The sequence below is a fragment of the Acomys russatus genome, chromosome 13 (genome assembly GCF_903995435.1).
Source record: "Acomys russatus chromosome 13, mAcoRus1.1, whole genome shotgun sequence".
NCBI lineage: Eukaryota > Metazoa > Chordata > Mammalia > Rodentia > Muridae > Acomys > Acomys russatus.
In genome coordinates this window covers 11882588-11906104 of record NC_067149.1, presented here as the reverse complement: position 1 = coordinate 11906104, position 23517 = coordinate 11882588, and the positions used below count along the sequence as shown (strand labels likewise).

The 23517-nt window shown below is 45.5% G+C and overlaps 1 protein-coding gene across 1 annotated transcript in view; it reads right to left on the bottom strand.

Annotated features, from left to right (window-relative positions):
* M1ap (meiosis 1 associated protein) overlaps positions 1 to 23517 on the bottom strand; it is a 73726-nt gene that overhangs the window by 10684 nt on the left and 39525 nt on the right. Inside the window, exons 4-6 of the mRNA XM_051154764.1 lie at positions 15936 to 16109; positions 13721 to 13883; positions 12946 to 13087 (exon numbers count right to left, since the gene is read on the bottom strand). Coding sequence (XP_051010721.1) covers positions 12946 to 13087; positions 13721 to 13883; positions 15936 to 16109 — 479 coding nt within the window. The remainder of the gene's footprint in view (positions 1 to 12945; positions 13088 to 13720; positions 13884 to 15935; positions 16110 to 23517) is intronic.

Here is a 23517-nt window from a genome sequence, read left to right as displayed (position 1 = left end):
TTTTGAGACAGGGTTTCTCTGTGTAGCCCTGGCTATCCTAGAACTTGCTCTGTAGACCAGGCTGGCCTCTAATTCACAGAGATTTGGATGTCTCTCCCTCCTGAATGCTGAGAATAAAGGCGTGTGCCACCACTATGTGGCTTAAATGCTTTCTTTTTTAAGACTTGCTACTTAGGAGGCAGAGGCAGGTGGATCTCTGTGAGTTCAAGGCCAGCCTGGTCTACAAATAGAGTCCAGGTTAGCCAGAGCTCTGCGTAACAGAGAAACCCTGTCTTAAAAAACCAAAACCAAACCAACCAACCAAACAAAAAAGACTTGCTATGTTCATGGTGTCTCTTTGCAGCAACAGAACACTAAAGAGAAGAAACACATATATCTGGTGTCATCTTTATCTACAATACTGTATTGGAGATGTACTGAAGACCAGAGGCCTTAGGAGGTGAGGATTCTGGGTATGACCCAGGTGAGAGGTTTTCATGAAGATTCCAGGCGTATGGCACACGGGAACCAGTATTTTCTGAATTTGATGTAAGAAGATGGCAACATGACAGTTATCACACCAGATGGCTATGGCACAAACTCATGCTTCTATGGGTGCTATGAAGGCCAAGTAAGATGCAGCAATAGACAAAAGGGTGGAAAATGACAAAAAAAATGTGAGTGGGGACAAGGTATGATGGGCAGAAGAAGCTTCACGTGAAGGCCTTTAAGCAGAACCTAGAAAAAGTGGATAAAACTTTGTCAAATGGACAAGGGCAAGGGCACAATGTGTAGAGGTGGGAAAGAGGTCAGCACGTTTGGGGAACAGTTAGTGATTTATTCGTGTCTCTGGAATGGAGACTAGAAGAGACTAGAAGAGGCTGGGGGAAAGATGAAGTAAGGAAAGTAGACCAGGCTGGATCACAGAAGGTTCAGTGACCCCATGCTAGCCTTCTGCCTTCATATTTATTCTCCCGACCTTCAGATTCTAGCCTCAACACTCCTCCCCCTCCTCCCCCTCCTCCTTCCCTTCCTCTTCCTCCTCCTCCCCATCCTCCTCTCCCTCCTCTTCCTCCTCCCCCTCTTCCCCCTCCTCCTCCCTTCCCTTCCCCCTCCTCCTCCCCTCCTTCTCCTCTCCCTCCTCCCTCCTCACCCCTCCTCCTCTCTCCTCCTTCTCCTCCTCCATCTCCTCCCCCTCCTTTTCCTCCTCCTCCTCTTTTTAAAGTCTCTTGACCTGCCATCACCCCACTCTCAGCCTGCAATCTTGGTCTTGACTCTTTGCCTGTATAGCCAAGGACTTTCTGTCTCCCCACCCATTCTCAGCCCAACCAGCTCACAGCCTGTGTGCTCAGACTGGACACATCCTGGCTGGAATTCTGTCACTTCTGTGGCCAATTGGGGCAGACATGGACTGGAAACTCAGGAATGTGTCTCTAGGGATGCTGACATTTTAAGTAGGAAACTGAAAGACCTAGGTGGTATTTTCATTTCTTTTTCTATTCATACAGACCCGACTTTCAGAAATGAGGATGTGGAAAATGAGTCACTAGCTACATAACTGGCTCTACACAGCAGGCCTCAGTAATTGAAACAACATTTTTCTGGCAAGGGATGGGTTCATCTCATAAAAACTTGGAAAAATTAATTTTATTTTTTAAATATTTGTTCCCTACCACGTTTTATGAAATTGTTACTCAAACTTAGGGGGAAATGCAAAACCACGTAAAGACTGAATAACGAGTTCAGGAGATTGGGTAAAGGAGAAAGGACAGTGATGGAGCCGGGATTAAGAAGCCAGAAATGCTAAAGATTCCTGCGGTTCTCCTTGCCATACTGTCTGGGAGCATCTCCGCATGGGTATTACTGGTAACTAACATGTTCCAGAGACTACCTGCCACCAATATGACAACAAATTCCAACTGACTGTAGAGTGGTTTAAAATGTGAGACTTGGAATAAGCTTTCTGGATTCAGCCCTGGTTCTACCGTTTCTCTCAGCTTCCTCATCTGCAGGACAGAGATGGTTCTCATTTTATAGGAGGATTATGGCACTAAAATAAGCTAATAGTTGTAAAGTACTTGGAACTGTGTTAGGTGCAATGTCAGCATCACAAAATATTAAATCTCTAAGTTATAAAACCGTAACAGTGCACATGTTTAATCCCAGAGGAAGAAGCAGGTGACTCTCTGTGAATCCAAGGCCACCTTGTTCTACATAGTGAATTCCGGGACAGCCAGGTTATGTAGTGAGACCTCACTCACTTTTTTCCCCCTAAAATTAAGATGTATTTAATTATTATTTGCTTCTTATTTTGCTAAATTAAAAATACTTGGGTAATTTAAAAATATAGGTCTGTATATACAGCATCAAGGGACTGTAAGGACACAAACTCTTATGATCTAGATTAATTGGAGTGAAATTTATGAGGAGATTGGTGGGTGTTGAGTGGTGATCTTCTCTGAGAGTAAAGCCTTCCATCTTAGAGGGACGCTCCTGAAGGCACAGGACGACAGGAAGGAGGTGAGACAACAGGATGCTCTAGGGGAGGTGAAATCCTCCTCTTTCAGGGATGCTCATCAATCTCAGTAAGTACACAACTCAAGGCCTTCAGGAAGTCCCTGAAACTGACCAGGCGCACTAAGCCCCTCCCTCTCAAGCATATGTAAGCTGTGTGGACTGCTGAGATGCCCTTGGAGAAGGGTGCTTACTAGAGCTGCTTATAAGAGGCCCAGAATAAGCAAACCGCCCGAAAGAGGCACAGGCAGACTCAGTTAACCGGGAAAGAAGACGCTCCAACCCCTGAGATTGTGTGCAGGCTGACCACTGTGTTGCAGGCTTCCACTTTTCATCACCCACCACCCACGCTGGGATGGGCTTTTGGTGATGCCGTTGTCTCTGAGTGATTTCTGTTTCTGCAAATGACCATTTGCCCATAGTCTTGTAAGTAATTCAATAAAACTCACTGGTTTACCAAGTTGGACTTTGGTGGTATCTGTACTTTCATCTGTCATCACCGTCTTATTTAGGAGGGGGTAGGTGTTGGTTCTAGTCTCCCAAGAGATAGTATAGCATAGCACTGGAGAATATCTGTCTTCAGAAAGACTGGGTAAAGCTTTTCTGATGAAAGTAAGATACCCACATAAAACGACAAATTTTGAGGAAGACAGAAATGGAGCAATTTCCAGAAAACCAAACCAAACCAAACCAAACCACAAACCAAGGCATGAAAAGCGCACTTCTGACTGCAGGTGACTGAAGCTTAGAGCATGCGCACAACGCAGCTGGACGGGTCACACAACATGTACAGCTGAGGAGCCCAAGAAGTTGGCACTAATGCTAAGGACTTGCTTAGGTGTTTTGTCCAGAAGGGCTACTCCAAGGGAAGAGGTGGGAGAGAGGGAGCAGCGAACAAATTGACCTATACGTTGACTTGTGGAGAAGCCTGTGGACCTGGAAGTGAAAACGTGGACCAAGTAACTGGCTGAGGGCGGATTAGAAACTGTGCTCTGCATGTCTCCGGATGGGATGTCGAAGGGGGAATACAAGAGCATGTGATGAGAGCTGTTCCGGCATCTGGTCAGTTGAGGGAGCTTCTCCTTCCCAGGACAGTCAGAAAAAGCCTGACAGTGTTTGGAGACCATTTGTAGTGAGGCGCTGTCGAGGATTTGAACACATGGAGGAGAGAGAAGGGACAGTGTGAGCAGAAGAGGATAAAAGGTGGGGAAGTTGCAGCCGGGCGTGGTGGCGCATGCCTTTAATCCCACCACTCGGGAGGCAGAGGCAGGCGGATCGCTGTGAGTTCGAGGCCAGCTTGGTCTACAAAGCGAGTCTAGGACAGCCAAGGCTACACAGAGAGACCCTGTCTCGAAAAACAACAACAACAACAAAAAAGTGGGGAAGCTTAACACTCCTTCATTTGTTTGGTTGGAATATATGTTGTGTGAAGGGAATAATGGTAGATAAAGCTGGGCCTTGAGTACCAGACCGAGGACTATAGATTTAATGGTGTAATAATAGTCCCCAGAGAGGGAAGAATTGGATAGAGGTGGGAATTATCACAGCTTCATTCGCCCCGAGGGCTTATTTGAATTTGTGTTGGAAGGAAGGGATGGTGGTGGTAGCAGAGCTCAGAATCTAGGATTTACATCCACTAAGAGACCTTTGCAAGGAAACAGCAACCAGCAGGCCTTTTGGCAGAGATCTGGTGGTAGGGTAGGGCGTGACTCAAGTCAGTTTTCCACTCAGGACATTTGTGACTTACTAGAGTTATATGGGACAGGGGGAAGAAACACTTAAGAAAAGCTGTGTTTCAGTAGACTTGGGTGGAAACGATTAGAACTGAGACCTTCTAGGGTGAGGGGAACACACAGTGCACCAGGCTTGCAGCTAAAAGCTCTGGAAAGGCTTTGGCAGGATGGATGCCCAGCCGTGACTCAGCACAGTACCCGAGCACTCTATCTGCCTGGTGCAGGGAAGGGTGAGGCCTTCATTAGATATTTCTAGGTACAAAAAAGTCAAGGCAGGACTACGTGTTTGAAAACCAAAAGACAAAAGAAATGAAACAAGTCCACCTGATTTAGGATTAGCTGAAAAGAATCTTAACTGCTTAAAATTACATTTATTTGTTTGTGTGCGTGTGCGTGTGTTTGTGTGTATGTGTGAATGACTATCTGTATATGTGTGAGTATATTTCTTTGTGTATATGTGTGAGTGTGTGTCGGTGTGTATGTACGAATATGTGTGCGATTATCTGTATATGTGTATGTGTACTTGTACATATGTGTGACTATGTTTGTGAGTGTATGTATGTGTGTGAGTGTATGTGTTTGTGTGTATGTGTGATTATGTGTATATGAATGAGTGAGTGTGTTTGTGTATAGTGTGGTTATGTATGTGTGTGTGTGTTTGTGTGACTGTGTATATAGGTGTGACTGTGTCTGTGTAGATGTGTGAGTGTGTGTTTGTGTGTATGTGTGACTATGTGTGTGTGTCTGTGTAGATGTGTGAGTGTGTGTTTGTGTGTATGTGTGACTATGTGTGTGTGTCTGTGTAAGTCAGAGGAGAGATTGTAAGTGTAGATTTCCTCTACCATAGTGGTCCCAAGGATCAAACTCGGGTCATTAGACTTGAACTGATGCCTACAAGTTGTCTGCTAATCTCATGTGTGAGTGCTCTCTTGCACACACACACACACATATGCAAACAAACAAACAAGCAAGTAAATGTAATGACAGTAAAAGGGAATTAAAAAAAAGAGTCAGGCATAGTGGCACACGCCTTTATCCAGCTCTCAGGAAGCAGAAGGAGGCTTATCATTGTGAGTTTGAGGCCAGTCTGGTCTATGTAGTGAGTTCCAGGAAAGCCAGGGCTATATAAAGAGACAGTGTCTCAAAAAAACCAAAAAACTTCTCAAGAAGAAGAAAAAAAAAGAAGAAAAAAAAAACCAAAAAACAAGAAGAAGAAAAAGAAAAAACGAAGAAGAAGAAGAAGAAGAAGAAGAAGAAGAAGAAGAAGAAGAAGAAGAAGAAGAAGAAGGAGAAGAAACAACAACTGGAAACTGTAAAAGTACTAACCAATAACTCTGTGCAAACCATGTGCCAGATATGCGTCAGGCTGTACACATACAATTCTAGTCACTCAGAAATCTGCCATGTACATTTTATAGTCACTGCTGGATGTAACAGAGACGAGTTCCAGCGTGTTTCAAATGTGCCTCTTTCCGTCCTTTCTTCCCTGCTTTACTGAGCAGAGGAGCCTTGCCAGCACCAGCCGCGACTACTTTACCCAAGATCTGTCGATGACGTGAATCATGCAAGAGGTTTAGTCAGTTCAGAGAATGTGGCTGAGTGGGAGGAAGAAGACACAGAACAGGGCCCAGAGGATGTGGTGAGAGTGTGAGTGTGTGTGCACGCATGTGTGTAAGAGGGCCTGGGGGCAGCAGCTCCAGGCTACAGATAGCTGAACAAAGGAGAAGGATCTGAGAAATGCCATTGAGTTTACAAGATGGACCTCCTTTGTGTTCTTTGGAAACACAAAATGATTAATTAAAAATTACTTTTGGGTCACTTTTTTTTTTTTTTTTTTGGTTTTTCTAGACAGGCTTTCTCTGTGTTAGCCTTGGCTGTCCTGGAGTCACTGTGTAGACCAGGCTGGCCTCAAAATCACAGCGATCTGCCTGCCTCTGCCTCCCAAGTGGTGGGATTAAAGGCGTGCACCACCACGCCCAGTGATAATGTTTTTTTTTTTTAAATATGCCACCTGTGCAGAGCCTAAACCACAGAGGACCCCTGTGTTTGTTAAGGTTATGAACAGGTGAACATACCGTAGTTAGAGATGTGAGGATGCGTACAGGAGGAGGAGGAGGCTGAGGGCTATCGGGTTCCAAGGTACAAACTTTTCTTGAGCAATAGAGATATTTTCACCAGAATATTTTAGAAAACTGCCCTGAGCCACCCAAATGTAGAAGTATAAGTGCAGGGGGATGGTTCAGCAATTAAAACATGCCTGCTCGGCCACTGGAGGACTGGAGTTTGGATCCAGGCACCCACATAACAAGCCCAGTGAGTCTACAAGGCTCTGTGACCCTAGCTCTGAGCAAGGCAGAGGCGGGGGATGACTGGGCTTGCTGCCTTCCAGCCGAGTCTAGAACTCACAAATTCCAGGTTCAGCGAGAGATCCTGCCTCAAAGGAAAAGGCAGAGAGGGATAGAGGACACCTGAAATGCTTTTTTGTGTCCCCTCATCCTACACACACACACACACACACACACACACACACACACACACACACACACCACACACATCTTTTTTAAAGATAGAGTTAACATTGGGAGGCAGAGGCTGGCGGATCGCTGTAAGTTTGAGGCCAGCCTGGTCTACAAAGAGAGTCCAGGAGAGCCAGGGCTACACAGAGAAAACCCTGTTTTGAAGAAGAAAAAAAAAAAAAAAAAGTGGTAACAAAAGGAGGAATTTCTTTTCTGAGGCAAAATTTGACTAAACCCGAGGACTTGCTTGGTGAAGTGGGGGAAGTGGTAGAGATACCAGAAAAGGCAAGTGTGTCATGTTGGATTTTTAGGGTAAACCAAATTTACATCTCAGTCTTTAAGTCAAACCACAGGACGTATACTTAAAAAAAAGAAAAAAAAACCAATTGAAACATGGTTTTCTCTGAGAAGGAATAGAATACATAAGATCTAATTTAAAAAAAAAAGGCAGCTGGAAAGGACTCACTAAGGAAGCTCCATTCGAGCTAAGTCTTTCAGGTTAGGGCAGGATTTGAACTCGTGGAGATAAGGGAAAGAATGGCATGAACAGAGGAGGATCAAGGTGGGGAAATGCAATGTCCTTCATTCATTTGGTTGTAATATATGATGTGTGAAGAGAATAATTGGAGATAAAGCTGTACCTTGAACACTAGACTAAGAAGTACGGATTTTATGGGATAAGTAATAGTAAGATTGTGTGTGTGTGTGTGTGTGTGTGTGTGTGTGTGTGTGTGGTGTAGGGTATTAAATCTAGGGCTTCATGCACGCTAGGCAAGCCCTCTATCACTGAACTACACCAGCAGCTTAAGACAACGTATTTCGAAGCTGAAGCCGGCAGCCCGGCTGCCATGCTGCAAAGAAGGTCAGTTTATGGGTATTGCTATAAACCAGTCTGAGGTGGAGAAACACGGAGCGTGTCCAGACTAGGGAGACATGTGTACAGGACTAAAGCCAAGGAAGACATGGCTCGGATAGTGCAGATACAGAGGACAAGTAGGAAAAGCACAGTTCATTAAGTGTGTAGGTGTAGGCACGTGAGAAAATGAGATCGTCAGAGGACTGCTTCAAGAGGTAGCATGGTGGCGCGTGCCTTTAATCCTAGCATTTTGCAGGCAATGGTAGGCAGATCTCTGTAAGTTCAAGGCCAGCCTGGTCGACATAGTAAGTTCTTAAGCCAGCTAGAGCTATACAGTGAGACTTTATCTCAAAATAAAAAAATAAAAGAAAGGAACAAAGAAAGAAAGAAAGAATGAAAGATACAAAGAAAGAAAGAAAAGAAAAAGTAATTTAGTCCTAATGTGTAGGTAAAATGCTGCCGGAAAGGTTGAGAAAGGGAAATTAGGAGTTTATGAAAATTGTGTGTATGTGTGTGTGTCTGAGAAAAGCTTTGGGAACAGGAAGCAAAGACAACTCCAGATTAGGAGAGGAAAGCTGATGTGGCACAGGGTGACTCAAGCGTAAAGGACACCATGGCTGAAAGTGGTTGCGTTGCAACCCTGGGCAACTTTGACAGTGGTGGGGCTGCTGGGAACAGAAAGACAGAAGTTGGCTGCAGGAGAACATCAGAGTGAAACAGAAAGGGCACGGAGAGTTGCACTGGGAACTGAGCAGTCACCGGATTTGAAAAGAACAAAGAAACCAGTGTAAAAAAAATACAGAACCAAAGATGGAGGAAACAGCTAGCAGACACAGGGCTGGGGAGGTGGAGCAGCAACTAAGAGCTCTTCCTGCTCTTCCACAGGACCTAAGCTTGGTTCCAGCACCCATGTCAGACAGGGTGCTGTCACAACTGCTCCGAACTCCAGTCTGGCCTCTGTGGCGTGCACTCACATAGACACACATACACGCTAACATAAATAAATAAATACAAAAGGTTTGGGCAACTTGTAAAAACGGGGTTAAGGGAGTTCAAACTAAATAAGTCTTGTCACATAGTAAGTATAAAAATATTTCTTGTTGAATGAATGACTTGAAGCTTGTGACAAGTTCTTTTATCACACTGCCATCGGGGATTTATGCCACTCAGAGAAGATGGCATTCAAAAAGCACGGCCCAAGAGCCTTTGGAAACTAATTCATTCCCTCTGCCCACTAGGAGTATTGCACTTAATGCAGCGGTAGAACAGACAGGGCTGAGAAAACTGTAGCCCAAGATCCCTGGGCCCTGCATAACGAGGGGAGAGAACTGACTGCAGTATGTTGTCCTTAGACTCCCATGCACGCCGTGGCAGGTAAACCTCCCATTTCCTAAACAAACAAACAAACGAATGAACGAACAAACAAATGGACAAACAAACGCAAAAGAGGAACAAGGATCAATTATGAATGCCTAGATACTAAGTGAATTCTAGCCCAGTGAAATACAGAAGCCTGCGGTGAGTGAAGCGAGGATAAAACACCATTCCGAAGGTAACTTAGGGAAAGCCAAGGCAGGAACTCAGGGCAGCAGGACTGGGAGGCAGGAACGGAAGCAGAGAGCACAGAAGAGGCTCTCTATGGCTTGCTCAGCCTACTTTTCCCTTATTTTAAAATAAAAGGCAGGACCACCTTCCCAGGGGAGGCACCACCCATAGTGGGCTAGGCCCTCCCATATCAACCATTAGTCAAGAAGATGCCCTACAACCAATCTTATGGAAACATTTTCTCAGCTGAGGTTCACTCTTCCCAGATAACTTTAACTTGCATCAACTTGACAAAAAGCTAACTAGGACATCTATTCATCTATTTAGGACATTAAGTTGTTTCTAATTTTCTACCACTGTAAATAACACTGGGATGAACATTTTGTGTGTGTGTATCTTTACCTCATTTTCTCGGCTATAGTCCTGGCTAAAGTGTTGAAGGGCGTAAATTTTAATGAAAATGTATTAAAATGCCAATGTCTAAAATATGACATACTAGCCAGGCGTAGTGGTGCACAGCTTTAATACCAGTACTCAGTGGGCAGAGGCAGGTGAACTTCTGAGTTCATGGCCAGTTTGATCTATATAGTGAGTTCCAGAGCATCCAGAACTTGTCTCAAACAAAAGTAAAAGCAAAACCAAAACAAACAACAAAAAATCCTGTACTATAATCATCGAACCAGGTATGGTGGCACCTGCCTATAATGTAATGCTTGGAAAGCATAAAGCATAAAGGTTATCTTCATCCATATAGCAAGTTTAAGGTCAAACTGGCCTACATGAGACCCTGTCTTAAAAAAAAAAAAAAAAAAAGTATTGTGTTGAAAACAGGATCTGCTGGCTCAGACCTGTAATTCTAGCTAATTCAGGGAGGCTGAGACAGGAAAGCCTTGAATTCAAGGCTTGCTTGAGCTGTAGATTAAGTTCAAGTCCCTGGGTAAATTAAATGAGGCTTGTATCAGAAACAAAAATAAATAAATAAATAAATAAATAAAGGGAAGTCTGGGGAGATAGAACTGGGGTAGGTGTTTACCTAGCATGTGTGAGACCCTGGGTTCAATCTCCAATACGTCAAATAGAAAAGAAAAAGCGATAAAGGATGCTCACAGGATGGATGCTCTCAGAGATTCTGAGGAGGTGGGTGGAGAACACTGTAAACTGAGCTTCTGGGCACTGGCAGGACTGATTGATCTGTTGTCTGGGCCTTGCAAAGATGGAGGAGGTGGACGGCCTTCAGACCAGAAACAGGAACTCAGTGGGTGGACCCCAAAAGAAACAGGAAAAGAACTTTGCTTCTGATAGTGAAAGACACAATGCCGTGCTGCCCTTTCATCCCTGTCCATCACGTGCAACTGTCACTTATGTCCACTTGGCTCAAGCCTTTGTTTTTTTAAAAGATGAGTTTTATTTTTAATTATAATGTGTGTGGGAGTGTAGGTACCTGTGCAGAACAGAGGTGCTGGATCTTCCTGAAGCCCGGGTTAGAGGCAGTTGTGAGCAGACCAAGGTGGGTGCTAGGAACTGAACTCAGGTCCTCTGAAAGAACAGCATGTGCTTTTACATTCCGTGCCATCTCTTTAGCACAAGGTCAAGTATTTATTCAATATTTTGCCTTTTGATTCTCTTTTCAATTATTTTACTTTGACTTAAGTGAGGCATTCATTTTCTTTTTTCTGTTTCTTAGGGTTTTGAGACAGAGTCTCACTCTATAGCTTTGGCTTGCCTAACGCCTGCAGTGTAGACCAGGCTAGTCGTGAACTCACAGAGATCATCCACCTGCCTCTGTCTTCCAAGTTCTAGAATCAAAGGCAAGTACTATCACATCTCGCTTCTTTCCTTCCCTTTAAAATGCATGAGTGTGTGTGTGTGTGTGTGTGTGTGTGTGTGTGTGCATGTGTACCATGTGTAGCGACCAGGGGAAGGCTTCAGATCCCCTGGAACTGGAATCACAGGAGCTTATAAACTTTCAGATGTGGGCTCTGAGAACTGAACCTGGGTCCTCTGGCAGAGCAGTAAGCTCTCTTAATTGCAGTTCTCTCTCTAGGCCCTAGTTAGTTAGCTTTTCTCTGTCTGTGAGTGTGAGCGTGAGTGTGTGTATGTGTGTGTGCCACAGCACATGTGTAGGGTCAGGGGGGAACTAACTAACTAACTAACCCTAACCCTAACCTTTGTCTGCTGAGCCATCTGGCCAAGCCACATTAGTTTTCTGTGTACGTGGATTTTAATTTGCTTATTTGTTTTGTTTTTGCTTCTGTTCCAAGAGCTGACATCTTGATGTTCAAGTCAGATGCCAAGCAGTTATTGGATATTTCATTTACCTCACTCCCCACATCATGTCCTTCACTGAGTTCTAATTGATTATATATGCCTACAGATATTTCTCTGTGCATTTTCTAACTGTGGCTTCCGATACTCTTAGTCTAAGTTTAATATATATGTATATATATTAATATATATATTTCTGTCTCTTCCATTACAGGCTAAGTTTATTTCTGTCTCTTCCATTACAGGCTAAGTTTCTTGAGGAAATAGACATATCCATTATGTCATCACTGAACATGCATCTAGGGTTTAACACAATGTCTGGCATGGATCAGGACCAGAGGCTGCTCTTTGAATGACCTGTATTAACCTTTAAAACATTTATGGTTATTAGTGTGTGTGTGTGTGTGTGTGTGTGTGTGTGTGTGTGTGTGTGTATTTACACAGTACAAGACTGGAGGCCAGAAGACAATTTTCTGGGTGCATTTTCATTCTCCACTGTGGCTCCCAGGGATTGAACTCAGGTCATCAGGGTTATATGGAGTTTTTTTTTTGTTTTTATTTTTGTTTCTTTTACCACATAAGCACTTTTACCACATAAATTCAGAAAGGAAATAGGTTTTAAAGCATCATTACTTATGCTTAAAGCTTATAAAATAAGGGATTATGATTGGTTTCAGGAAGCATTCCGAATTCAAGCTGAGTAGCCTCACATTGCTTTTCTGTCTATGCTTGTAACTGCTACTCTCAAACTGACTTTTACCTGACACTAGAGATATGATCTGAATTTCTGGATTTCCTAGACATGGAATCAATAAAGAACAGCACCAGGTTGAGAGGTGCGATGGCACACGCCTGTAATCCCAGCACTTGGGGAGACAGAGGTAGGCGGATCTCTGTCAATTCTAGGCTAGCCTGGTCTACACAGCAAGCCCAGGACAGCCAGTGCTACACAGAGAAACCCTGTCTGGAAAAAACAAAACAAAACAAAGCAAAGCAAAACAAAACAACTACAACAACAAAAAGAACAGCACCTGGGCCCAGTGAAATGGCTTGCTTGATTAAGCCATTTGCTGTCAAACCTGACAAAGTGACTTCAGTCTTCAGGACCCACATGACTGAGGGATAGCACTGACTCCCAAAAGTTGTCCTCTGATCACTACACATGTGCTATGACATTTGTGCAGCATGCCATACACATAAACACGTACACACACACACATGCACACGCACACACACACACACACGCACATGCACACGAGCACGCGCACACACACACGTACAGAGCGGCGAGGGTCTTCTGTACCACACTGGATTGGCTGATCAGCTTGCTGCAGGCTGACGCCTGGAAAGCCACCTGGAAGTGTGTACTAATGTGTCCTTTGGGCTCATCTAACAAACACAATACTATATTTACTGCAAATTTCAGAGTATTTCCAGTGCTTCCATCCTGCCCAGGGTTGATGCTGGCCTGGGATTAGGGAAGAGCTAGTGGCTGTAATTTCAGTAATTGTTACTTGCTGGGGGATGGGGCACTCACCAGCAAGCAGTGACACAGGGCATGAAAATGCTCCTGATTTGTTTCCAGCTCATCCCAGTCCAGCTGCCAACAGCTTGTGGGTCTGAGGATGAAGGGCAGGCCATAGGTCAGGGACTCACAGATCCCGTTGGAACGTAGAGCCCTGGAAAAGAAAGACCTCTCAGTGGTATCCGGGACCTTTAACCACAACTATCTGAATTCAGCTCAGCTCTAGGCCTTATTGTGCAAGCTTGTGGGTCCAGGGTGTGTAAGTTACGTAGTGTGTGGTCAGTGTCGAACATGGAACCTGGCACACTGAGAGTTCTCAAAGTTCAACAGGCTTTGCGTGGGAGCCTATACAAAGAATAGAAAGCAACAAAGCTGGGCTTCCCCATTATCGCTTCGCCTGAGAGCTGGATTCCCCCGAAGCAGGAATCCCAGTTACCTAGAATAGTGGGAGGGCTGGAGTTGGATCTTCCTACCCTTTCCCCCTTTTCAGGTTCGGTCCTGTGCTAATCCTAAGGCTTTTGATGAACCATCCATTGGATGGTTGACCACCAGTTGCATCAACCTTGCTTTTCTCTGCAGAGCGAGGCCATGTTTCCAATTCTTGCCCATATCTCCAAGTCTTCTGCCATAGCAAGACTACATCGGCTCCTCTGGCTTCCCCCTGCTGAGGAGCCCAACCTTACTTTTACCGCTACCTGGCCACTCACTGCTGCCTGACTGAAGAGATACAATTTACATCTCCGTCCCTAAGAGCCGCTTAGAATGGTGAGGCTTCCTCAGAGCATACTTGACCACTTGCAGCTTATATGGAGAGTCTGACGACAGGGAAGCCATCTGGTGGAGTGTGCTGATGTCTCCTTTGGGGTCATCCATTCTTGACGAGCCATCAGCTGTACCAGGAAGCAGGGATGGGCTGAGAAATCGCTCTTGGAGATCACATTTCAGACATACTACAGTAAGAGGAGAGTTGGAGAAGACACTGGGTTACAAGTTACCTCGGGCTGTCATTAAGAGACAACAGCTGGGACTATTTTACATTCACTAAGCAGCCAAGGGTTAGGAGGAGGCAGGAGGATGGGATTAAAGGCGCACTCGGGAGGCAGAGGCAGGTGGATCGCTGTGGGTTCCAGGCCAGCCTGGTCTACTAAGAGAGTCCAGGACAGCCAGGGCTACACAGAGAAACCATGTCTGGGGGGTGGGGGGTGGGGGCGGAAGTGTGCTTGGTTTGAGGAGGTGAAACAGGTCTGCCACCTGAGGTCTAGCTACTGCTTTACACACTTTATCTGTTCTCTAAGCCTGACATGGTTTTCACTTGCTTCACTGCTGGGCTGGCTGAGCTGCTGTCTCATAGCGAGATGTGTGGCTTGTCATTCAGTTCAGTGCAGCAGCTAATGGTAAACTATGCAGAAGCCCTTGGGGGTGGGGGGAGGCGTCACAGGAGGAAACCTCTTGCTTTTTTGCCGCTTCCCTGTGGCTTTGGCAAGTGTACAGGTCAGAGCAGGGAAAGCGGAAGTAAGTCAGCTGACTGCTGCTGTTTTCCTCTGGGCTCTTCTAGGGGTGCTCAGGGCTGTGGGAGGAACAAGTTCCTGAAATAGCTCATTTTTTAACGCCCGGAGGGAACCTGACTTTCAAAAGCTTCGGAGCACAACGGTGCCATAACATCAGGGGCGCATAGACGGTGTGTGCATAAACACCCTGCTCTATTAAGCTTTTGGTTGGTTGTTTTATTTTGTTTTGTTTTATTTTTTGGTCAGGAGTTCTTTTTTTTTTTTTTTTTTTTTTTGGTTTTTTCGAGAGAGGGTTTCTCTGTGTAGCCTTGGCCATCCTGGGCTCACTTTGTAGACCAGGCTGGCCTCGAACTCACAGCGATCCGCCTGCCTCTGCCTCCTGAGTGCTGGGATTAAAGGCGTGCGCCACCACGCCCGGCTGGTCAGGAGTTCTTGAATCACAGATTGACTCCTGTAGCTAAGGATGACCTCGAACCCCTTCTCTTTCAGCCTCTGTATCTCATGAGTGCTGTGGACTGGAAGTTTGTATTACTACTCATGGCTTCATATTTCTACTGCAGCAATTGCCTTCAGGTACCAAAGGCCCTGAGCTCAAAGCCTTGTTGCTACAACGTGTTAAAATACATATCTGGTTTGAATATTGACAACAAACTTGCACGTAAGCTAACGCTGGATCCTTGGGGGAAGGCGAGGATGCTTTGTGGCATGACCACACTGCCACAGAGAGCTTGCTTCTGAGTTGTTGCAGCTTTCCTCAAGTTGATGGCCTAGCCAGGGAGGGTTTTAAGAATCTTATTTTTATTTTAGGTGTGTTTTCCTGTCTCTGTGTCTCCGCGTGTGTGCACTACACAAGCGCGGTGCCTGAAGATGGTGTCAGATTCCCTGGAACTGGAGTCATAGGAGACTGTGCGCTCCATGTAGGTGCTGGGAACTGGCTCTAGGCCCTCCAACAGAAGCAAGTACTCTTAGGTGCTGAGCCATCTCTCAAGCCTCCATGAGGAGACTTTTATTTACTGCTTTTCTTGCCACAGGCAGTGTTGATATTACAGTACCAATGGTGTACCGTATTAAGAGTGAGAATATTGAGGAAAAATGCATCATTCGCTGCATCCTAATATGGTGTAGCTGATTTTTTTTTTTTTTTTTATCCGAGACAGGGCTTCTCTGTGTAGCCTTGGCTGCCCTGGACTCACTTTATAGACCAGGCTGGCCTCGAACTCACAGTGATCTGCCTGCCTCTGCCTCCCGAGTGCTGGGATTATTGTTGAGGTGTCAAGGACTTTGCCTCCGTGACTGCTTGGCCCTCGGTGGCTGGGATGGTCACTCTTTAGAACTTTTCTTTTTATACCTATGATGTCACCAGACAGTGTCACCCACTCCTCACCCAACCCCTGGGCCTCTGTATTTTGGCGACTCACTAGAGCCATGTTGAGCGCTAATCCTCGGCAAGGACATTTTTAAGTCTAGAGAGTCTGTCTTTTCAGGGTTGTGTACCTGGATTATCCTTGGCTCTGGAAGAAGGAGGACAGCTCTGTGGAGTAAGAAAAAGATGGATGTGTTCTCGGTCCGTCTCACTGTTATGCAGCCAGGCTTTGAAGAAGACCTCCATGCTGACAATGTCATTTTCTAGAGACTGAAGGACAATGTCCGCTTCCAGGATAGAACTCTCTGCAGAGGAAAGGAAAATGGTGGCTAAAGTGGTTCCCCCCCCCCAATCTTATTTATTTATTTAAAGTCTTTTTTGGAGGGTGGGGGTGGGGGAAGGCTGGGAAGATGACTGAATGGCTAGGAGTATGTACTGGTTTTGCAGAGGAGCTGAATTCAATTCCTAGCCCCTGTATCAGGAGGCACACAATTGTCTATAACTCCAGCCCCTGGGATCTGATGCTCTCTATTCTGAACTCTGAGGGCACCAATACTCACACATGCACACATATGTAGTCAAAAATGAAAAAAAAAAAAAAACAAGTCTTTACAATTAGTTAAAACTAGATTTGTCTTAATTAAAAGTTATTTATGTGTTGGACCTGGAGAGATGGTTCAGTAGTTGAGAGCAATTGTTCTTGAAGAGGATCTGGGGTTGATACCCAGCACCCACATGAAGGCTCAGAACTGTCTGTGACTCAAGACCCAAGGAATCCAACACCTCTTTAGACCTCAGCAGATGGTAGGCATGCACACGCACACGTATATGTGTAGGCAAAATACTCATTGTTTGAGTGTGTTGTCTGCATGTATGTTTGTGCACCACAAGATGCCTGGCACTCACAGAGGACAGAAGAGGGCATCAGAAACCTTGGAACTGGAGTTATAGACAGCGGTTGTGAGCTACCTTGTGGCTGCTGGAAATTGAATTTGGAAGAGCAACCAGTACTCTTAACTGCGGAGTAATTTCTTGAGCCATGTATTTAAAATTTTAAATTGTGTATCTGGGTGTCTGTGTGTGGGTATGTGCATGTGAATTCAGGCATCTGTGAAGGCCAGAAGAGGGTGTCAGAGCTCCCTGAGCTGCTGTTACAGATGGTTATGAACTACCTGACTTCCGTGCTGGGAAATGAACTCAGGGCTTCTAGGAGAGCAGCAAGTGCTGAGCTATCTCTCTAGTCCAAGTGTTTATCCTCATCCTCCTCATCATCATTATTATTTCTAACTGTGTATCTCTGGCTACCTTGGATCTCACTATATAAATCAGGCTGGCTTTGAACTCACAGAGCTTTTACCTCTCAAGTGCTGGAATTAAAGGTGTGCACCACCACACACTGCTAAGTGTTTAATTTGTTCTGTTTTTGTTTTTGTTTAGTTTTTTGAGACAGGGTCTCTCTGTGTTAGCCTTGGCTATCCTGGACTTGCTTTGTAGACCAGGCTGGCCTCTGACTCACAGTGATCCGTGTGCCTGTGCCTCCCAAGTGCTGGGGTTAAAGGCATGTGCCACCAAGTCTAGCTTAGTGTTTAATTTTTAAAAATTAAATTCAAGGCACCATGCAGGGCTGCAGGGTTTGAAAGATGAGGTCCTCAATGCATTCTGAGGAGGATGATTGTGTTCCACAGCTACACAGAAATGTTCACCCCAGAGAGCAGCCTGATTGGGAGGAAAAACTTAGCGCAATGTATTAGAAATACCCAAGCTGAGATCATCCAAGATGGCGTAGATATCACACTGTGTCTGATCTGCAGAACAGCAGTGACTGCACAGCCACCAGAGGACCATACTGAGAGCTCTAAAACACAGTGCTGGTGTTTCCCAGAGAGAAGGAAATCCTGTCATGTGGATTGTCCACACCCTCCCACCGCAGGACCATGGGACCATGCTCTGGTGAGCTCCCAGGGACCCCAGGCCACCGCCCTTTTTTGGGTTGCAGGTCAAGGAGATGGCGTTCGAGGAGGAGGAAGAGAAGGAGTCAGAGTGAGGACTGCACCACCCACACCACAGGCCTCATGGACCTCCTCTCACGGGCTGAGGCCATGCTCAGTGCTGGATCATGCAGAGGTGGATACTAGGGGCAGCACCGAGGTGAGGCCCATGGCAGATGGAGCATGTGATGGAACCAGAGACTGGTGAGGCACGAATCAACAGAGCCACAAGAGCCCCAGGACAATAAGCTACGCTGGGCCAACACCAGTGGTTTCTGCGAGCAACTCAATTAAGACTTTGAGGGGCCTCCACTGCCACCTGCTTGATGGCCTACAAGATCCATTAAGTACCCACAGGAGTAGGAGGCCATCCAGGCCTTGAAGGCCAGCAACAATCTGTTGAATTGAACGGGAGTACGAGAACTGGCCCTGAGGACACAAGAACATGAGAGCTGGCCCTGAGGATGCGGGAGCAGGTGAGCCAGCCCTGGGGACATGGGAGCCAAAGAGCTGTCCCTGCCCTGAGGACACATGAGCTGGAGATTGGGCCCTGCCCTGAAGATACAGGAGCTGGTGAGCTGACCCTGCCCTGATGACATGGTAGCAGGAGAGTCAGCCTTGCCCTGATGACACAGGAGCAGGAGAGCTGTCCCTGCCATGATGACATGGGAGCGGGAGAGCGGGCCCTGCCCTGAGGACAAGAGAGTGGGCCCTGATCCAGGGCTCTCAGTCGACCTCACCCCAACATCTACCCCATGTATGACCTGCTGGAACACATGAAGTGGCCAGACCTGCAGATTCAAAGATTAAGAATCTCCTTGACACACGGCAACAATGGGATATCCTACAGCAGTCCCAGTGAGGATCCAGTAACGACAGTGTAGGCCTCAAATCAGACCCATGACTCATAGTAATGAAGATTTGAAATGTTCATTGTAAATGTAGGTGGATAAAAGGCTATACTGTGTGATACACTATAGCTTCTGTGACAAGATATTTTGTTTGTCTGTCTGTTTATTTAGGGGGAGGAGAGGGATTTTGGTGCACGATGTGTAAATTATAGGCATTCAATAAAAGTAAAAAAAAATTACATTCAAAATTAATTTAAAATTATTAAAAAAATTTTGAGACAGAGTTATGCAATGTAGCCCTGGCCTTGAACTTCCCACAAGACCCCTGCCCTTCTTCCTAATAGCTGGGACTGTAAACATGAACCATCATATGCAGCTACATTTTTAATTATAGGAGATATAAACTCTAAGCATACCTATCTCCTGACACATCAACTGTATGTCTCACTATCTGTCCTAGGACATTCTTGGCACACACACACACAAGAGATGGTATACAAAGATGTTCAGCACAGAATTGTCATCCCAACAATCAAACTCCAAACAGGAAGCCAGTCTAATGTCCATCAGTAGAGGAATGTTTAAATAAATTACGACACACTCAAACTGGTGTGTGCTTTGTAAATGTTAGCAATCCAAAGCTAAGTGAACTGACATGGGAATCTAGAAGGGAGTAAGGAAGGAAGTTGCAGGGCAGATGTGATCCCATTTGTATGAATAAGAAATTGCCTGTATGAGTGCACATGCGTGAGTATGTACGTGTACTTACTGCAACAGTCTGAAAGGATGCTGTCCAATCCTTAGATGTTGAGGAGCAGAAACAGGCAGGGCTCAGACGTTCTTTTTTTTATTCACATTCCTACTTTCATTAAATTTTTATCCTACTTCCTTTAAATTTTTATCTTAATTGTCTATTTCTGTTTTAAAATATTCTAGGTGGCTGGAAAGGTGACTCAAAAGTTAAGAGTGCTTGTTGTTCTAGCAAATGACCAGAGTTCGATTGTGGCACTCAACACTGGACAACTCACAAACACCTGGAACTCCAGCTCCTAGGGGTCCAATGTCCTCCTCTGGCATCCAGGGGCACCTGCACAAACATGGCGCGCGAGTGCGCGCACGCGCACACACACACACACCCCAAATAAATCTTTTAAAAAACACCAAAAAATATTCTAGACTATAAAAGCTACAAAAATTACACAGCAATGCAGGCTAGTTATTAACAAGGAACACATCACGTTTATATTATCATCTCTAGTAAAAACGTGTTCAGTTACTACCTTTGTTAAAATGAATCTGAACATTTAAAAGAAAAAAGATGAGCTATCGTATTGGGCTCTGCCTTATGATACAGATTACAGAGTTTGGCACTGGTACAGAATCTCACAAGTGTGCTTGGCGTCGAAGAGGAGGGGCTAGGCCACCGGTTCTGGGCAGGCGGGTTAACGGGCTTCCCCTGGGGGTGTGTGGCGCGGGAGTGGTGGGGTCCGGGGGTGGAGTGGGGTGGGTGGTGCTTCTGAATTCAGCCGGTTCTACCTCTGGTGCTGGGGTCTGGCTCTACAAGTCAGGTAGAAAGTACGGGAGGAAGCATGGGCAGAGGAGGGAAGCCAGCCGAGGAGCAACCCTGAGGGGCTCGCCGCCGACATACAAAGGGCCTCAGAAAAGCCCGGTGGCTCAGATGAATTAACTCCTGTGTATGACTCATGAACGCCGGGCGGGTTATTTCTAGAACGACATTCCTGAGGACAAGTTGGTAGAGGTGGCAGACTTCTCCACCACAAGGACAAAGAAGGTTCAGTTCAACGAGCTGGCTCCGACACAGGAGGTGTGAGGAGGTAAATGACTTCACTCCTCGTTCAAGGTCTTATCCCGAAGCCAAGCGTGGTGGTTTTTTTTTTTTTTTTTTTTTTTTTTTTTGGTCAGCATGACCAGAAAAATGCTGTTTCACTCACTCCATCAGGAGTGCACAACTCTCTGTCCCTATGGAATTCTAAAAGCAGCATTGGAGCACTCCTCGAGTGCCCGTCTGCTCCCTTGTGTTTTACGGCACTGTGGTAGTAAGCACAAGATACCATCGAAGAAGCATTAAAAAAAATAACATGCGCCTGGAGATGACACGACATAGATGAGATAGTTTGTTGTTGTTGCTGGTTTTTGTTTGTTTGTTTGTTTTTCTGAGCCTTTGTGTTGACTTGAGTAACATGTTTGGAATGAGTGAGCAGTTTTTTCCTTAGTGAGGGGAAAGAGCTATTAAACAACGAGGGCAAGTACAGAACTAAAGAAACAGAACTGAGCCGGGTGTGGTGGCGCACGCCTTTAATCCCAGCACTTCGGAGACAGAGGCAGGCGGATCGCTGAGTTCGAGGCCGGCCTGGTCTACAAAGTGAGTCCAGGGACAGTCAAGGCTACACAGAGAAACCCTGTCTCGAAAAACCAAAAATAAATAAATAAATAAATAAAATAAAATAATAAATAAATAAATAAATAAAATAAAATAAAATAAAAAGAAAGAAAGAAATAGAACTGAGGTGCTATAAAGGTAGGTAGCTCAGTGGTTAAGAGCATTAGCAGCTTTTTCAGGAGACCTGGGTTCAAATCCCCGCACCTACATTCTGGCTAATAACTACCGGTAACTCCTGCTCCAGGGGCTTCAGTTGGCCACCCTCTGGCTTCCACAGGCATCGGGCATACATGTGGTGTACACACATATAAAACATTCATTAGCATAAAGTAAAAATAAAGAAAATTTAAAAGGAGAGGTTCAGAGAAGTGAGTATAAAGGGTAGAAGATTAGAAACTCCCACCAGGAGGAGACAAGACATCATTATAAATAGTAAGAACCTTTAATCCCGGCACTCGGGAGGCAGAGGCAGGTGGATCTCTGTGAGTTCAAGGCCAGCCTGGTCTACAAAGCGAGTCCAGGACAGCCAGAGCTCTGTTGCACACAGAAACCCTGTCTCAAAAACAAACAAACAAACAAACAAACAAATCAGACACAAACAATGCCCCCCCAATCTAGAAACAACAACAACAACAACAACAAAAAGCATTTCCTAAAGCAATTAAAACTATAAAATTAACGTGAAATGGTAAGACCAAGGAAAAACAGTTCTTTTAAGAAGAGAGGAATAAAGCAGAAGGCAGAGGTAAATGGATCTCTGCAAGTTCAAAGCCAGCCTGTTTAACACAGAGACTTCTAAGTCAGCCAGAGAAAACACAGTGAATCCATTTCCTTAAAGAAAATGGATAAAAAAAAAAAAAAAAAAACCACACACACACAAGGGAGAAATGTTTGCTTTAACAGCAAATACGCTAAAACTGGAACAAACAATCAAGCATGTCATAAAGATGACATGCAAATTCCAAGATCTTACAGTAGCTTTATTGATGGTCTTGTCATAGCTGAGAGGATGGATAGGGAGAGAACTTACCAGAAATGGAAGACAAAGACAGGAACCAGCAAGGCTGCAGGGACCTTCTGTAAGTATGGCTCCTAGATGTATCCCAGTGGCAGAGATGTTCATGTCACCTCTGTTCTTGTTGGTTATGTCAGTGACAATCCCTTCTCTAGAATGCTCGGCTTTTCCGTTAGCTCTGAGGTTGGTAAATTACATGTCTGAGAGGGTGCCGGCAAATCGACTCTGAAGAACAGACCTTGAACATGGCCGCTCTACAGTGGAAAACACCGTGCACGGATGAGCCAGGCGGTCAGGCTACCTCACACAGCTCATTGTTAGTGTCTCTAACTTTAAATTTTTAATTAATTAATTTTTTACGCGTACAAGTGTTTTTGCATGAGTGCCTATCTGGGGACCATGTGTGTACTGTGTCCACAGAGGCCAGAAAAGGGCATTGGATGGCCTGGAACTAGAGCAACAGGTGGTTGTAAGCCACCTGGTGGGTCATGGGAAATGTTGGCGATCAAATCCGGGTCCTCCAGAAGAGCAGCCATCTCTCCAGGGCCCGTTTCTAACCTCTTAGCCTATCTATACACGGTGGGGGGCATGACAGCAGAGTTTTCTCTTTGGAGAAACTCTCTTGTGGTCTCCGCAGAGGTGCCGTGCTTCAGGCTTGAACCTTTGCTGTCTCAGAGGGCGAGGCATCCTTTCAGGGACAAGGACAAAGGTGTGACTCCACTGCCACCTACTCAACTTGGAGCCCTTAGTGTGACCCATCCTCCTCTGTCTTCTTCTGTGATGGCCCAGGCTATTCCACCCCATTGCCACCTACTGACATGCTATTTTTCAAGGTCAGGTCCAAACCCCGCCTGCTACATGTCCTGACCCACCCTCTATTTGGAGGGGATGTCACAGGGCAGATGGTTCATTTTACATCTTGTGCTGTCACTGTTGTTATTTGGGAACATATTGTTCCTCCCTCCCCCCCCCCCCTTTTAAATGTAGGCTTCTTTTCACGTACATGCTCCCCATCCCCCAGCTCAGGGCCTTGGCCAGAGCTGAAGCCCAGGCCCGTTGCTCCCATTGCTTTTCCTGTGCCTCTTCTGCTTAGGCTAAGTCGGCTAAGTCGGTCTCCTTGTCACGTGACTTCCTTCCTTCCTTAGGACTTTTATTACTCTGCTGATCCGTGGCTGGCACCTCCTCCAGCGCTTGACTCAGAACTTTGTCCGGGAGCTGTGTATAAATTATCTTCCCTTGCCCGTCTTTAATTAGTACCTACTGGGTGTTTCTCAGCTTCATTTATGCAGCATTAACCATGCTTGCTAATTTATTTCTTCTGAAGGGTCTCTTTTCCCGAGTTTATGAAAGGCAGTGAGTGAGCTTTAGTGGCAAGACCAGGACTTGAACTGTGGCTTGGATCCTGTTAGCTGTGTGCTTGTGGATGGGGTGAGGATATGACAACTACTTCCTAGCTCT